Source organism: Protopterus annectens, chromosome 6.part0 (genome assembly GCF_019279795.1).
Source record: "Protopterus annectens isolate FY-2018-M chromosome 6.part0, PAN1.0, whole genome shotgun sequence".
In the NCBI taxonomy this organism is placed as follows: domain Eukaryota; kingdom Metazoa; phylum Chordata; order Ceratodontiformes; family Protopteridae; genus Protopterus; species Protopterus annectens.
In genome coordinates, this window is record NC_056737.1 from 524,337,711 (window position 1) to 524,356,458 (window position 18,748).

At 36.8% G+C, this 18,748-nt stretch overlaps 1 protein-coding gene across 1 annotated transcript in view; it reads left to right on the forward strand.

Moving 5' to 3' along the window:
* The window catches only part of LOC122803868 (putative N-acetylated-alpha-linked acidic dipeptidase), an 812,772-nt gene that overhangs the window by 617,754 nt on the left and 176,270 nt on the right, over positions 1–18,748 (forward strand). The window contains 1 exon segment of the mRNA XM_044073548.1: positions 16,730–16,822. Within this exon segment, the coding sequence (XP_043929483.1) occupies positions 16,730–16,822 (93 nt within the window).

Sequence of the window (18,748 nt, forward strand, 5' to 3'; positions counted from 1 at the left end):
GGCTTTCTTTTGAAAGAAAGGGTGGGAGCTGTAGAAGTGCAATAGAGTATAGAATAAGTGACTTTCTGATGGATCCTCAACATATATTGCCTATATGCAGTCTCCTTAATGAGAAAAACATCCAAATATGAAAGACTAATATGATTATAACCAGTTTTAAACTTCAAAAATGTTGCAGTGTTATTGATATATTCAATAAAGGATCCTATCTTCCCTTCTTCCACCTTCCAAACAATAAAGCTGTCATCCAAGTAGCATAAATAGAGCTTAAAGTGCTCTTGGAAGGGGCATCCTGTGATGTATCTATGTTCCCACTCCAACATCACAATATTGGCAAATGTTGGATGTGAAGAGTTTGCACACGGTAATCCCTCATGACTTAGGAGTTACATGGTTTGTGGATTACTTAAACAGAAAAGGATTGAATCAGGATCAGGAGAACTTTTATGAAGAAATTATGGAGATGATTATCAAAAATAACTTAATTTGGTTTAATGGTGAATATTTTTATAACAGGAAGGGGTGGCTATGGGCTCGCTGGTTGGTTCCTTATTTGCTTATCTAATACTCTGTTACACTTTTCCAGCTTTTGCTACATGATATTGTATTTATCTTGTTTTAATGACAGTATATTTATATTATTCTACATGTCATATGTGTATTCATATTTGTATTAATCTATGTATTTGCAGTATATTGAAATATGATGTCAATTTTCATGTATGCGTATTTATTTTCTTTTATTTTATTTGTGGAGCTTTTCTCCCTAGGTCTCTGCTAAAATGGATAAAATTATCCAGTCGGACTTTCCCAGTAAACAAATGTCAATAAATAAATGAATGAATGAATGAATGAATGAATGAATGAATGAATGCCTTCTGTAAACATACCTAGAAGGGACGAGAGCTAGGTCAACCAAGCTGAAAGCCTTCAAAATCAAAAAGACGAGATGCCACCACAGAGAAGGTTTATTGTTAAAACACTATAAAAAAACAATAAAAGTTAAAATCCTGGATGAGTGCTTTCAGTTTTTCTCATTAAGTATAAATTCATGCTGCCATTTGGCCATCACTATATTGGAGTAGCTATGGGCACACGAGGTGCCCATAGCTACTCCCCATTTCTGCCAATAGTATTCTCCTGCATATAGGGAAATGTTGTTGTTCAATATAAGTTCCAATAATGTGCATAAGGGATACTTCCCATTTTTTGGAATCACTCTTTGAAAAAATACATCCACTTAATGACATGGTAAATTTGGTAATGGCTACAATGGATGTGAAAAATTTGTTCACTGTTATTTCCAATGAACGTGGCATTAGAGTGGTCAAAGAGTTTATGGAATCTAGTGGAACAGTTGATTCTAACACAACAGTAATATTATGCAAATGGAAGCACAAATTTATACTTAATGAGACTAACCCATAGAAAAATAATATCATATACTACAGCTGGTTTGTGAATGATATTTTTCTTATGTGGAGAGGTGATAAACAAGCCTTGTCTGAATTTGTGAGATACTTTAAATCTACGACATCTTTTTTGGATTTTGAAGTACACACATCCACAACAATAGTAGATTTTTTTGGATGTTAATTTGACCATCGATGACAAGGGAGAGATTCATACCAGGGTACATAGAAAGGACTGCTGGAGGAATCATCTTGTCCAAAGATCTAGTATGCACCCACAGCATATCTATTCACATGTTGTGAAGGAACAACTTTTACATCCATCTAGATTATGTACAGAAGAAGAGACCTTTGAGTATGAATCTAAACAGCTCCTGGAATGTTTTAAGGTAAAAGGCTACAAGGACAGGAATATGAGGCATACTGTCACAGAGAGACATGAATTGAGAAGAACTAAGGGATGATCCTACTTCTCTAAGAGGAGGAAATGGCCTGATGAGACTTTAACAGATTTAGATCATTCAGAAGAAACAAGTAACCTCAGCTGTTTACTGACATATAATAGTTATATTCCTGAGATATGTGATATTGTGAGAAAGAATTGGCGTATTCTGACCATGGACGAAGATTTGAAGGGAGTAGTAGGTGAGACTCTACACTTCTGTTTTAAAAATAAGAAGAACTTGAAGAGGTTACTTTGCTATAAAATGGGAATGTTCAAAACCATATGAGTGTCAGGAAGGGCCCTTTCCCATGCAGGAAATGCAAGGCGTGTACCTTTATTAACAGCAATAATTCATTCATACATCCCATCACAAATAGGATCTATAGGATGAATAATTATGTGGACTGCAATAGCAAGAACTTGATATACCTGGCCAGCTGTACTTGCTGTCAAGGTTTTTATGTTGGCAAGACAAATAGATGCTTCAAGGAATGGATGCTGCGTCATTGAAGTGACAAAAGAAACAAAAATAGAAATAATGCAGTCTCACAGCACATAATATCAAATCCAGGCCACAGATTTTATTTCATGGCATTGGAATTAATACTGGATGACTTGAGAGGTGGCGACATTATAAATAAAACAGAAATAATAGAGACAAGGTGGATAGCTGACTTGCAAGCCAACCAGTCCCTGGGATTGAATGGCATAATCCCTTTGAAACTCATACTGTGTGGGTGGTGGCTGCAAAGATGACATTTCATTGGCTGATTACATTTTGAAAAAGAGGAACTGATTACCTGTTATTTAGGATCTGAAGAAGGCCTCAAAAGGCTGAAAGCACTCATCCAGGATTTTAACTTTTATTATCTTTTATAGTGTTTTAATAATAAACCTTCTCTGTGGTGGCATCTCGTCTTTTTGATTTACTTTGTTAAAGAAGGAGCTGCGTCTGGTGACCCTAAGGATTATGTTTTATTATAAGTTATAATCCTTAGGGTAGTTAGGTTGGGTGCATCAGGGACTGTTTTCTTTGAGGTCAAGAGGTCTGCATGCTGAGGCATAGATGTAACTAGGGCAGGGTAAAAAAAGAGTGCTTGCTGCAGGTGCACACTGTCAGGATGTGTGATTGACAGGTGCTGATAGTGTGAGAATATAGTATCAGCTTATACTGCATTTGCATTCATGGCTGAAGCACTCTGTGTTTGTTACATTCCTCATGTAAGTGGCACTACTCTAGTAAAGTTGAAGGGGGGAGCAACAATCTGGGGAGCTGCACAGTGCACCAGATGAACTAACTGTGGTTCTTTGGGCTCTAACCTTGATAGGCTTACCAGGAGTTAATAAGTATGCATGTGAGAAGCAAATGACAACAAAGGCCTTTCACTTACAGTGTCTTTGGTATAACAGAACATCATTGTCAGAAACTGCTTCTGAAAGTTGCTCTTTCTATTTCATTGGTTGAATCAGAAATGTCAGGATTTACTCTGGTTTCAGCAAGAAGAAAACTTTTATTACAGCAACATGACTGCAAGTTAGAAATCACAGTGTTTTATGGACTAGGCCGTCTCTTTCATATATATATATATATATATATATATATATATATATATATATATATATATACATATATATATATATTTATATATAAAGTATTGTAACGGCATTATACAACTTAGCATCTCAATCATTTAGCCAAGGGGTTGGTACACTGTACCACATACCTCTCAACCTCTTAGAGCAAAACATCTGAACATAGCCTAAAATGATGGGGGGACAAATAGGGACAGATTTTAAATATTGCTCTTACAAACTTAGAAAGTTGACAGAATAATAGGTTTTGCATTAGCATGAATATTCTGAAGGATGTGGAGACTTAAACTCAAATGTTTGTCATTATTTAATGACTTCAGTCCTCAGCTATTTGCCAGAAAGGTACAGATTTTAAAAGGAACACACCAAAAATATGAGGCAAAAATCTGGACATTCTGTGAAAATCTGTACAGTTGAGAGGTATTCTGTACCACTTTCATCAAAGCTCTTAAACTCTGGCAAAATTGTAAGACTTGGGGTGACAAGTGGCTCTAAGTGATTTGCATAATTTTGACAGCCATTGAACTGGGCATTCATGGTTAAACTGGTCAACATTAAGTAATTCTGTTAGAGTCGGTATAAGGAATCCCAGTTAAGTAGGGTTTTAGGATTACCACCTGTCCCTCTTTGCAAAGGACAGTCTCTTTTTAGGCAGTTGTGTCCTGCAGAAAAAAACTGAAAATGGCAAATGTCCTGAAATGTATTTAATAGTTATATAAAACAGTTATTTTGTATCTGAAACACCTAAATATTATAAGATATAGAATATGCAACTCAAATGCCACAAGAATAAGCTTTTATTTTGGCAAAAAAGTGAAGTCCTGTCATTTGCACTGGCCATGGGTATGCTTTGTCTGCAAAATGTCATGTTTCTACATAAAATTTCTCAGTTTGAGCATCTGAAAATGCGGTAACCCTAAGGATTATTCTGCACAATTTTTATAGTTAGCCTGGTTCTTTTTGTCTCATTATACGATGGTGCTCTTCACTGAGCTCTGACAATAGCAGAAACATGTTGACTGCTATTCTGGTTGTGTACTGTATTTCGTGTTCATTTTGCCTGCAAGGGGCACTCCCTTAAACTCCTACACTGAGGCTGCATGATGGAGAGTGGGATTGTTAAAGATGGCTCCATCCTTTTATAAATGGAATTAATAAAAACTGCAATTTCTTGGCAGCTGTACATTTCACTGGCATTTTTAAATAAAATCTATGTGAGTTAACTATGTCTGCCAGAAATACTGCACTGATTCCAAAACAGTTTTCTAAAGCAGAGAGAGGCAAATGTGGATGAAAAGGAAGGCAAACTATTTAGGCAGAAAGCAGTAGAGTCACAGGAGGCATCAGGCCATCATATTCTATGACTGAAGGCAATTACTTTGACAAAGATACCATTTTAGCTTTAGAGACATATTGCTTAAGAAGACTCTATGAGTTGTTATCCTGTTTGAAAACTAAAAATGATGCTGGTTGTGTCTACATCAGCAGTATCATCCAGTAAACCATGACAAGAAAGCATGCTCCAGACAGTACTGCAGCACCCCCCCCCCCCAAAAAAAAGGGTGCCCAAATGGGGAGATGAGAGGGGTCAGAATGGAGAGATGATAAAATCAGCAAGCAAAGAAGAGTAGTATTGCTGGAACTGAATTTATCCTCAAGTCTTGGTGAGTAACTTCATGACCTCAACCTTGTTTTTAGAAAATCTCATCAAGACAACACTGATCTATAAACTGTATTTTTATAGCATATATCCTGGACAGATGTAGGTTAAAAAAATAAAAAATTCAGCCGGGTACACAAGTGACAGGATAAAAAAGTACTCAGTCCTGGTAGGCAACGGAATCCTCAAGACACGGAAACATTCTTGCAATAAAGTTATGATAAGGAAATTATGTATTGTTACTATTATGCAAGAAGCCCAGAATTTCCATATAGAAGATGTACAAAAAGATTAAGAGAGAAATTAGAGGAAAGAAAAATACTTGCACAAGAAAAACTGCCAAATGGTTCAAATGCAAATCTGTGTTCATTAATACAACAAATTCATAAAAAAAAACATTATATAGACCAAGAAACCTTGGGACATTTGGAAAAAGAAGGGACTGAAGAAGTGCGGAAAAAATAAAGAACAAAATCTAGAGATTTTTGAAATTTGTAAAAAAGAAACATGGTGATAGGAAGAGAGAAATCTGATATAGTACAATATCTATCCCAAAGGAGAAAGACAAACTAATGAATACAAAAAAGCATCTCCAAAGATATTTGAAGAGAAATACAGGCAAATGACCCAAATATGGAAATTTTCACAATGCAAAAAATAAGATCCCAAAGGGGGAACACAAAACATAAAATTAGTAAAGTAGAAGTTAAACAAATAGAAGTTGAAGTTATTTATGGAATACCTGTGAAGTGAAGTATTTAGTGTAGAAACTGTGACACTGTTATGTCACAGCATGGTGGAACAATGAATCCTCAAAGTGAGGAGAAACAGGAGGAGGAGCGGGAAACATCTGAAGAAGAAATATGAACATGGGAAAGAAAAATAAATTTAATATGGTACAATATTTATGCAAAAGGAGAAAGCAAAACTAATCACTACAAAAAGCAGCACCAAAGATATTTGAACAGAAATACAGGCAAAGGCATCTGGATATGGAAAATTTTACAAAACAAAAAATGAGAAAACAAAGGAGGAAAGAAGAAAAGAGGGTAAGTAATGGAGAAGTTAAATAAATAGAAAATGAATTTATGGATTACCTGCAAAGTGAAGGATTTAGTGCAAACAATATAACTCTGGTAATATCACAGCATGACAGAACAATGAGTCCCCAAATTAAGGAGAAACTGGTGATAAGGGAAGCATCTGATCAGTTGCCATATGAAGAGTCTTTGGAGCCTTCAGTTGGAAACCAGTACAAAAGTTCAGTTGGAGTTGCACAATAAGTGAAGGAACAGGAAACAGTGGCAACTTTGATGCAGTCAATGTTGTGGAGTGACAGGCCAGTAAGTTCCCATATGAAAGAGCAATGGATAACACAGCATGAATCTGAAGAGAATATGCCACAGAAAGACTCTTTGGAACTTTCTGTAGAATGTCTGCAGGAAATGGAGAATAAAAAATGTGCCCTTAGTTTAAAAGAAAAAGATCTAAGGGAAGAGATGAATGAGTTAATAGAGTTGGATAGACATATTAAAATCAATGAAAGAAATAAATTATAGAAAGCCAATAAGACCCAAAATGTTAAAAGTCTGATAAAACAAATAAATATCGTAATCAAGACTATTAGCAGAAATTTGTGTGATATAATATAAGTAAATAGATATTTTACTGTGCAGCTAAATTAATAATAGATAATGTCTTATCATAAAAATACAAGGCAATAAGGGAAAGGAAGGGAAGAAATCAAATGCCATCATGGAAGTGCTGAATAGAGAAATTAAGACAAGAAGTGTCACTGTTAGAAAAGTATAGATGAGGGAACAGATCAACAAAAATACTTAGAAAGATAGATGTGATAAAAGCAGCATGCAGTACTAGAGCAGACCAGGTCTATTGTACACTACTGAAAATAATAAACTAAAGATATCAGCACAGGCAGAAAAACGTTGAGGGTTTGCAGATAAATATATAAAGGAAAAGTACAAAATAAGCATTTCATTGATGACCCAAAAAGTTTTATAGAAAATCGGGAACAAAGTAAAAGGAATAGAAATACAACAAAAAAAGAAGAAACAGACACATTTTGGAAAAATATCTATGCAGACTCTGTAGAACATAATAAAGATGCTGAATGGATAGAAGAAGTAAAAGAAACAGTAAGATGTTCAAATGTACAGGATATGAAATGGGATGAAGTAACTTCCAGAGAAATTAGAACAAAACTAAAAAAGCTCCTAATTGGAAAACCGCAGGTCCAGATGCAGTACCTAACTTCTGGCTAAAAGTCTTAACATCCTTATTCAAAAATTTAGCCCTAAGTAAGAACTACTTATATGCACACCCTGAACAGACACCAACCTGGTTAACAACAGGAAAAACAATACTCCTCCTTAACAGTGAGCCTGTAAGCTATCCTAAAAACTACAGACCATTAACCTCCCTTCTGATGATGTATACATTATGCACTGGAGTTGATGCTGACAGAGTTTATAGTCATTTAGAAGAAAGCTCAAATCATGGCAATAGAACAAAATGATAATTAAAGAAAGTCATATGGAACAAAGGATCATTTTTTGTTAAATAAAGTCATAATGGAGAATTGTAAAAAGGGGAATAATGTAATTATGGTATGGAGAGATTACAAAAAATCATTTGACAGCATCCCACATTAATAGATAACGGGCTGTTTACAGGTGTATAAGATACACCCTACATTGATCAATTACATTACTTAACAGTGAAACAGTGGCAAACTACTTTGTAGCTCAGTCATTATAAAGGACAGAATATGTTGCAGCTATGTCATTATAAGGACAAAATATTATCCCAGGGTTAAAAATTCAAAGGGGAATATTCTAAGCTGTCTCTTTTTCACTGACCTTTTGTCTTGCCCTTAATCCATTAAGCAGTCTATTTAACAGATTAGGTCATGCTTACAATTTGGCTTCCTGAAAACAACAAAGTATAAAGACTTCTCATCTTCCTTATGTAGATGATTTAAAACTGTATTGTTCATCAGTTGAGCTGAAAGCACAACTGGAAGTGCTCAAAAGTTTCTCAGATGGTCTAAGAATGTAATTTAGTCTTGATAAATGCAGTGGCAGCTGGTGACTTCAAATCAAAGGGGGTCTGCAGGAGACAGCTGAATGGATGGGGCCAATGGGAAGGGGTGTGACCAACTAGAAAGGGGCGGTGCTATTGTACAGTGGGATTAATGCTGGCCACGCTTACCAATTTACATGAAATAAATGCTCAGTCACTATGGCGCATACTGAATACTCTACACAGCACATTGTTACATGTATATATATATATATATATATATATATATATATATATATATATATATATATATATATATATATACATACAGTCCAATCAAGACAAAATGAAGTGGAGAAGAAAAAAAAATTCAGTGCAGTGGCTACATGACATCTTACTTAATATCTAGATGGAAACAAAAACGTTGTGAGGCATGAAAAAATAAATTACTTTTTAAATGCATTACTGGAATGCCAGTCAAAATCAATTATAAAAAAACAAGCAGCACTCACCTCATACCACTTCTCCTTGCACTGCAGTTCTAATTATAATTTATATTCAGCTTTATAAAGTACCAAGTAACATGCTGAAAGTAACAATCTCTGTGATACCCTCACTTGTAAAAATGTTTTTTATCCAAAAAAGACCTGCTTCCTGACAACTATTTACTTGTTTCATGGGGAAAACATGATCAAAGTAAAAAATGAACAGCAAACAAGAAACAAGCTCAAGATAAATTGCTTAAAGGATTACTGCACAGGTTATGGACCACACATGATAGATTGGCATTCTGTTTAGTTTACGGGTAAAGCCTGCAAAGATGACTGCAAATCTCCAACAAATGTAATGATGTTCTGAAATTACTGTAATCCTGTCCTTTATTACAAATACTGTCATGTGCATTTCAATACCTAAGGCTTATACGTTATATAGTTACGTAAATATTCTCTGCATGGCAACAACAAAAATGCTTTCAAAGCTGACAATTCTTTAACAGTATGCTTATTAAAGCTTATTTGCATCTTACAATCTCAGACAAGCTTACCTGATGGTCATTAAAGCATTGCTACTTAAACACAGAGCAGCAGGCACTGCAACAACATGCATTTTGTGAATAATAAGAAGCATAAATCAACAGTATAAAAATATGACAGAAAACAAGAACATTCTGCAGAATTAAGGACAGATGAAAAGCCACTGTACTTGTGTCTACCTTAGATGTGGGGATACTCTGCACACTTACACTGTATAACTGCTCCTTGCCTTGCTTGGACTCATCCAGAGTCACTACATGGGGGAGTGGGGTACAACAAGTATGTCACAATTTGAAATGTCTCTGGCTGATGATGATGGCCTTGACACATTTGTCATACTCTCAACCTCAGGGCAAGAAATCTTGTCAAAGCCATCAATAAAAGCGGACCCCCCCCCAAAATTAGGACAAGTTTTAAAATATTAATTTTACAAACTTAGAAAGTTAATAGAATAGTAGGCATTGCATTAGTATGAATTTTCTGAAGAGTATGAAATCTGAAACTCAAATGTCTGTCATTTTCTAACTTTAATCTTCAATGATTTGCTACTAATTTGCCAGAAAACTGCAATTTTATAAAAAACAGACCAAAAATGTGATGCAAAAATCTGGATACTCTGTGAAAATCTGTACAGACACACACACACACACACACACACACACACACACACACACACACACACACACACACACACACACACACACACACACACACACACACAGGTCTGAACATCAGTAATTTACTACTTTGCCATCTAAGTTAAGACTCAAGACAGTTTTCATCTATATAATAATATGTTATGTAAGCAAGCCAAGTGTTTGTCAACATTTGAGCATGAAAAGCACAACAGAATCAAATGCCTTCACGTTTATAACATTTATGGTCTGCAGACCTTTTATAGATTATTATGAATTTACAATGTTCTGGTCTTAAGTTAACATAAAGCATACCTGTCCACCACTTAGCGTACAAATGCTGGACAAAAATCAAAACTAATGGAGGGGGGCAAAGACTCAAAACCATATTGTAAATATTGCTTTTACAGGGGTGTAGCATGTCATACTCAGTGTAACCAAATGAGTACATTTTTTTCTGAGCGTCTCTTGGAAACTTCAACACTCTAAAAGTATACAATGTTTAGAACTGTGGTTGGGGCAACAACAACAGCAGTATGTTTGTAAATTTCTACCTACAGGGTTCTGTTTAGCATACTTTTTCTGAAGGATATAAAGTCTGAACTCAAAATCTGCCATAAGAGGAAATGGGTACAGCACACACTTCACTTAATCATGGGGGGCTGCTATCCAGCTGCCATGTACTGCAGAAATAAATTGCCAACAGAGGCAATTAGCATCGCTTTAAGTTCAGGATCTTGGAACAGATCTCAAGGAAACTGCATACCAAGGAGAGGGACATTAACAGAATATCTATAAACCACAGAGCTACTTCAGAGAAATCCATTGGATTATTAAGTTTAGGGCAGATATCCTTAACTGTCTCAATGGAAGGGTTCCATCTGACATACTGACTGAAATCAAGAAGGTTATTGTCCAAAAGATGTTAACCTGACCCATTGGCACTGAAGAGTTTTTACTTTGTGCTCTCAGAACTCATGACTTTTGATGCAGCCACTTTATATGCATAGATGCTCTGTCAATGTTTCACATGATAGTTATGTTACTAAAATTTGGTTCCCCATCTGTCACATAGTAGCTTTTGATTTATTTATTCCAATAATGGATAGCTGAATATGAATGGCTTTGAACTTTGAAATGCAAGAGAGCAAGCTTGTTTTATGATGGTGTATAGGAATTTTCCATTCAAGTTATATCTCTGTTACATTAATAGAAATTTTTAATGAGCCAGTAGTGACATTAACATCCTCTTACTAGGATCAGTGACAGACATTTTGGCTTTTAAACTGATGTTTGAATGAAGATTAAAAAATGTCAAAATGGGTCAAGAAAGAGCCACAAACCTCTTTTATTAAGCTCCAGGAAACATCTTGTACAAGCAGAGCTGCACTTGGATTATTTACATCACAAGAATGAACTTTAGCACTGCCAGATCAGTGATTTCAGAAATGAGACTGCAAGTCCCTCAATTGTTTTGCTACAGATAAGTGTTTGTTTTATGCCATCTTATCTTTGAGCTTGATCCAGCCCATTTGTGAGCATTCACTCCACTGGTCCTCTTTATTCATTAAACATTAAATTAATGTTGAATGTAAAGTTGGATATTTGTAATGTTTATAATTTTAAACTCATTCTCCTTTTTCTGTAAAACTCTGCATTTATATTGTGCACAATGTTACCCTGTGCACTAATAAAGAATACCCTATACAACGTGATGCACTGTGACCTGTTAATCAATAATGCAGTTCTTGTATACTGATGCATAGACAATGGCCAAAGTGCAATACGCATTAAGTACGCCTGCATACCAAACCCATTTACATCTCATTGTCTCCTGTACAAGACTTTCTTTTTACAGACAGCAGTGCTGGCATACAAAGGCATGCTATAAAATAAATGTCATAAGTTAATTGCGTCTTTCTGGTAACTGATCATTCATTTTGTTGTACGCCTTGCAAGTGATGGCAATAAGGAAGAACGTATTAATAAAAAATAAACTAAATGAAGACAGATGTCTACAATTAATTTTAAAAAGAAAAGATGATCCTGTATTGTTGGGAAACCTTAAACTAATAGGAAGGAGCTGGCTGGGTTGACAGGAATTCTATATTGCTGCCATCTAGGTAGGGTTTCTCTGACCCACCCACCCACTATCCCATACTTAGATAAATAATGCCAGCCAAAAACACTCACCTAAGATGACCCTCTAAAAATATACTTGGTATTTATAGCTGTTATTTAAGAGCATTATTATGAAAAATTAGACTGTTGGTATCACAATCCTACAGCAGTATTACTTAACCTGCTGCTATAATTCCTTCCTTTACAGTTGAAGTGCTCACCTCTTTCCGTTTGAATATAGCCGGGTCAAAGGTGCACTGCTATGCTGTCTCAGTCACTGTCTGTCTGAACGAACTAACTCTGAGTCTCCCTCCAATCATAAAGTACTACTGGCTGCTAACTGTTTATCACTCTCTTTTTCCCAGCATGCAAAGCGTGGGAAGAGAGTGAGAACCAATCAGTAGCCATCTGCGTCATGTACTTGACTGGGGACGTGGTAGTCCGAGCCCCTTTCACTTTTTACTGCTGTTACAAACCACATAGACTTCTGGGCATCACACTAAAGCCTTCTCTTCTTAATCCAGACTGCTTTTACAGCAGTTCAGATTTACAGAAAATATTTTTTTGTTTTAAAACCCGGAACTTGCTGAGCATGCGCAGTTTGAATTCCAGGACTTTAACAGCAAGTCAGTTGGACTCGTAGACAGTCGCTCACAGCTAACTAAGTAAGCAGGCAGCCACTTTATTTTTTAAAATGTTAAGTTAACTTATTTGAATTTCTTTTTCTTTCTTTCACAACTGGGGGGGGGGGGCTGCAGCCCTGCAGTCCAACAGCATGGGCCGCCACTGGATAAATGTGTAAAAGTAACATTTAAAGCAAAAGTACTGCAGCACAAAGAAAATATCAGTCTGAGACAGAAATGTGATATAAAGGAACTTGAGCAGGAGGGAGTTTATAAATATTTGGGAACTGACGAAGGATAAAAAAAAACCATGAACAAATATGAACAAAATTCAGTAAGGAATATTTTAGAAGGTTAAAATGAATACTGAAGACAACCTTGACATCTAGGAACAAAGTCCAAACTATAATCCAATTTGCCCTTCCTGTTTTAACTTATAGTTTTGGGGTGATAGACTGGCCCCAAAAGGTATTGGATCAGTTGGACAGGAGAACAAGAAAAATGCTTCAAGCTTATCAAATGAGATATAAAATCAGCGTATACTGAGACTATATAGTCCTAGTTCTGAAGGAGGTATGGGCCACCTCAAAATTGATTACATGGGTAGATCTGCAATTGTAAGACTGCATACATATCTGCTGTCTTCATCAGATCCAGACATAGTGAAAGTTTTGAAAGAAGAGGAGAACAAGTCTAAGATGACTTCCCTGCTTAATTTAGCAGAAGCATATTGGTGTCAAACGGGAATGGAAATCAAACCAGAAGTAGATAAAAATCAGGCAGCAACTGAATGTGCCTAAAAACAAAAGACAGAATATAATGAGACAGATCAGATGAGAAGGCAAAAAATGTGGAAAAGACATAAATATAACTGCAAGTACAGAAAACTCCTGGAACAACGTCATGTTGATCAGGATCTGATGCAGGAATGGTTAAAGAGAGGTGAATTTAAACCAAAAAATGAAAGGTTAATATTGGCAGCACAGCATATTTGACAATGTACACATTGGTTTGCAAAGTCCATTGAGCATGCTGGAGAAACAGACTAATGCAGGTTGTATAAAACAGAACTTGAAACAATCACACATCTTGTTGCTGGGTGTGATACTCACTCTAATGGCAGAGGTCCTGTATACTGAAAGGCATCATAATGTGGCAAGACTGTTGTCCTGGAGATTGTGCAAACATTATAATATTGAAGTAGCTGAGAAACACTGGAAACATGAGACACAAAGCACTATAGAGTGATGAAGTATATATCACATGGGATCACTCATTACCAACAGGACAAAAAAATAGATGCAAGAAAATCAGATCTAGTAGTCCATGAAAAGAAGACAAAAGAAATGGAAAACGCTTACTGCAAGTGGAAAATGACTGCGTCAATGGATCCTGCTCATGGTAAGCCTTTTTGAATCCCAGAGATCATTCACATTGCAGCTGTCTTTGTAACTTGGACTTTTTTCCCCAAATCAAGCATTTCTTTTAATTGAAACACATTGCCTGAATTCACAAAATGTATTTCTAGATTATGTACCTTACTTAAAAGTACAATAACCTTTGGGGCTAACTTCTTGTCATAGAATACTTTCTCAATTAGACCAAATATTTGTATGAAAGTGGGAGTGGGGTGGGATGGGTTCAGCACATGGGGATGCAAAGGAGTGAAAGCCAAATGTGTTTTTAAAGATTCTCATAGAAAGTTCCAAAAAGAAAGTAAATGGAGCAGCCAGATAGACAGGATAAAGAAGGTAGGCAACATATTAGCTGGGTTAGTAGGTACTGGAATAATCTAATAGGAGAGATGAGCAAAGCTGGGAAGACAGAGGTGGAGGATAAGGTGTTAGAATATGAGATAACACTGTACACTAGTTATATGATGCTTTCAGCCTGGCTCTGAGAAAAGAAAGAAGAAAATACAAATGGTGACAAACCGAGGCAAAGGGTGTCATATTTTAGCGATTAACTAATAGTGACATTGTAGAACAATACTAGGCTAAAACATTAAGGTCATTAGGATATGATAAAGGAGTGGAGGAAGACAGTAGCAGTGCACTGCAGTAAAGCATTATTTTTTTATTTTGTTTTTATTTCTCCCGTGTTGACTGGGATAGTTCCACTAGGCCAGAGGTCTCTTTTCAGTGTAGACAAGAGGTGAAACTACTTGTAGACATTTGGCCAGGGCATCAGGGAACATGTCTTACTCTTTTTGATAGGTTCCTTGGGATCTTTTACATACAATGACACTACCACCATTTCAAGCAAATTGACCCTCAGCTTAATGTCTTCTCTGAAGGCCGACACACTCAGGAGTGCAGCACTTATACTGCAGTGCAGTGCCAACAATCCATCTGGTATGGGAATAGAACCAATAGTCTCCTGCACCAAAAGTAAGTGGTGCTCCCTGTGTCAGCGGCACAGACACAAAATATGTGACAGGAGTAGAACTTATAGTAAGCCATATAAATAAAGTCTGGAAACCCAAAGTGAATAAACTGAGTGAGTGGAAATGAACACTTGAAATAGAAGTTTGATGACACAGGATTGTTCAGCTGCCAAGAAAATAGGTGTACGGCCTTATATTTGTTATTATGTGATATAAAGTATTTAAGGTAAAAAACGGAAGGAAGGCATGCTTACTGTGGAGAGCAGACAGTAAAACATACCTCTCAACCTCTTAGTGCAAGAAATCTGGTCGAAGCCTGACATAATGGGAGGAAAAAGGGTCAAAAATAGGGACACATTTTAAATATTGCTCTTATAAACTTAAAATGTTGCTAGAATAACAGGATTTCTGTTAGCATGAATTTTTGAAGGATGTGAAGTCTGAAACTCAAATGTATGCCATTATTTAGTGACTTTAATCCCCAAATCATCCCAATTGGTTTGCCAGGAAACCACACATTTTATGAAGAACAGACCAAAAATATGAGGCAAAACTGTGGACAGTTGAGAGGTATGTAGTAAAATCGTATGAAAGTTGTGATTTTGAGAATAAGCATTAAAAGTTTTGAATAAGGTAGCTAATAAAGTATAACTTGTGGGTGTTAGTAATAATAGCAACCAAACAGAGTGATGACTTTATGAGAGACATGATCCTTTCTGGTCCAAATTGTGTTCTAGGTGAGAGTGTAAACTGGGGCAAAGGAGTCATGCAAAATAGGAACCTTAACAAAAGCAATAGAATGTTAACCTGGTAACTATCAGGTGGACAGAACAAGCTAAGGAAACAGTTTATCAAGACACTTATGAAACACATCAGAAGGCTATACTAAGGTACTGTGGTCATACCATAGCAGTGGATGCTTATACCCAGTGGAAAGTAAGTTAGACAAAATAACATTTAGCAAATAGAAATGTTTACCTCAGTATGTAATAAGAACACAAAACTGCTACAGCTGAGCTTTTACTAGATGGAAAGATTTTAAATTAGACACACCTAGGCAAAACTGCTGATCTTGTGTGTATAGCAGATTAAAGTCCCTTAAAATGTGCACAGAGAATATGTGACTGAAGCTGTTATTAATGAAGAAAACATATTTGAATCTGCAACTGGTTCATTCAGACTCATTACAAAAGTTCAAAGTGAAATGTAACAACAGTGTCAGTAGCTCAACAGGTAACAAACTCACCGTTGGTGCTTGAAGATCAAAACGCTGTAGGTTCTATTTCAGTTCCTGGTGTTTGGAATAGTTTTCCATCACTAATATCACAGTGCAGCATGGTGTGTGTGTGTGTGTGTGTGTGTGTGTGTGTGTGTGTGTGTGTGTGTGTGTGTGCGCACCCGCGAGGGTCTGCACTCTTGAGTATATCATCCCTCAGATGGGACATTAAAATGAGATCCCACATGCTTGAGCTGGCAGTTGGTCAGCTAGATGTAAAATATCCGGTGGCACTTATCAAAAACAGTAGGGGAAGTTTTCCTCTGCTCTGTTCAAATTTCAGCTAGTCAGTATGAATACTATTTCATGTCTGCCCCAAAAACTGTCTGATGGGCTAGTAGAACTTCCCCAATCAACCAAATGTAAACAAGTAAATGAGTACAAATCTGCTTATGTCTTCTAAATTTAATGTTATGTTGCTTTATATCAATGTCTTGATCCTGTCTGCTAAAATTCACTTGGTTAGAAAACTTTAATTTTGTGTTATTTATTCTTGTTTTAGTCCTCTTGAAGTACGTGCAGTGAATGATCAGCTGATGAACCTTGAGAGGGCCTTCATTGATCCTATGGGAATTTATGGCAGACCACATTTTAGGTATGTATTGCTTTTGTTTTTTTTAGCACATCATCCAAAACTGGAACAGGAAAAATGTTTTGACTTTTGTGATGAAGAACAGGATGTAAATAAAGCTCTTAAGTATTAGCTGTTTTGCAATGCTGTGCTATATTAATCAGCTACTTAAATTCTTATAGATTCTGCTAGTCACTAGAGAGTCATTGCTGGCAAAAGAAATAGAAAACCTTTGCAAAAATCTCTGATTCCTAATGATGTAGGGCTATAGTCTGGTTCACATATCCCTGACTATACTATAGTGATTCTAGCATGGTCCTTTAATAACAGCACATACAGGCTTGTACAAATGACTTTCCTTTCAAGGATTACTCTGTGGAACACTGTAGTTGTTAGCTGGCTGAATAGAAGATACTTTTAAGTCATTATTTCTTTTCACTATGGTAACTTTTGCTTGCAGGAAGACACTGGCAGGCAGCCAATATTACAGTAAATACACTAATATCATGGTGGATGGGATAGAAAAACATAGGACTGAATTACTGTCACTTTAGTATGCCCTGCACTGATGACCCAAACTTCTTCATTAGCATAAAATGTGGGAGAGGGGGTGTGATGGTTCATTAGCTTAACCGAGTACATTTCTGCAGATTGCACTAGTCTTGCACGGCCAGTTGCAAGCTTCCTGGATCGCAGATTCACCTCATTTGCATGGATTTCTCCTGCAAATGGGGTGATTTGCATACCAGGGCTTAGTCCTTGCAGGATTAGTGCAGGGGCGCTTATGCATGCCCCTGCAGGCTGTTCCTGGATCGCACGGCAGACATATTGCCTGCTAGAACTCCTGCACTGATCTTGCATGCCGTGCAAGGCATAGAGAATCCGGGGGAGTATTCTACTGAATTGCTGCTTTATTTGAGCTGTCTTTTACTGGTGTGATTGTGAGCTACTGTTTTAAAGCAATATGCTGATTAACTAACCACATTTCGTTGCCATCTACTGCAATTCATTACTGCTTAACTGCATTTTACTGCTTTCATTACTGTTTAACTGTATTTTTTCATACTGTGAGTTCCATTCTTTTGAGTGTAAGTGGTTGATCTGTGCTTCTTTGTGAGTTTTTTACTCTGTTCTTAATCTTAAATCGAGTAGCATAGTCTAGTTACAGGTTTGCTGCATCCAGAGCTTCAGCTGCATGGTTTTTAACCCTTTTTGAGCTATTCCAGCTACAATTTTTCCCTTAGTAGCACTTGTGTGATTACATAGTAGTACTACTCTTGGACCTTCCTACGTTTATCCTGTTATCTCTCTCTGGCCTCTCTCCCTCAGTTTCTGGCAAATATGGATGGACAATTTCCTATGTTTTCTCCTGCCAATCTGGTTGACATGAGCAACCTGAGACAGTGTAGCAACTGACTCATGTACACAGACAACCCTCTACTACTACCACCTAGGAACACAATTTGTGAGAGATGCAACTACATCAATTTCCTGATGTCATTGCTCTCTCCCCCAAAAGCCAGTATATATGGCACTGAGAAGGCTGTCAACACAAATACCACACCTCAAATACCACCCTCACCTACACAATACACACCCACATATGCAGTAGTCCTCAACACAAACATACCTAAACAAAAGAGACCACCAAGGCAAAACACATGCAAACTCCACTGCCCACCACACCACACACCACACATAGTCCACACACCTGTGTCTCACAGCCACTAAGGCCTAAACATAAACCCAACATATTAGTCATAGGTGACTCCATTGTGAGACACACAGATGTGCCCCTCACTAGGCTGGATAAGAAGAAAGTCACAGTTAGTTGTTTGTCGGGTGCCAGAATCCGCCATATCACCCATACACTCAAGTCTCTCAACTAGTACTTTTATGACTCTGTCATAGTCCATGTTGGTATGAATGACTTGAGATGCACCTCCCTGG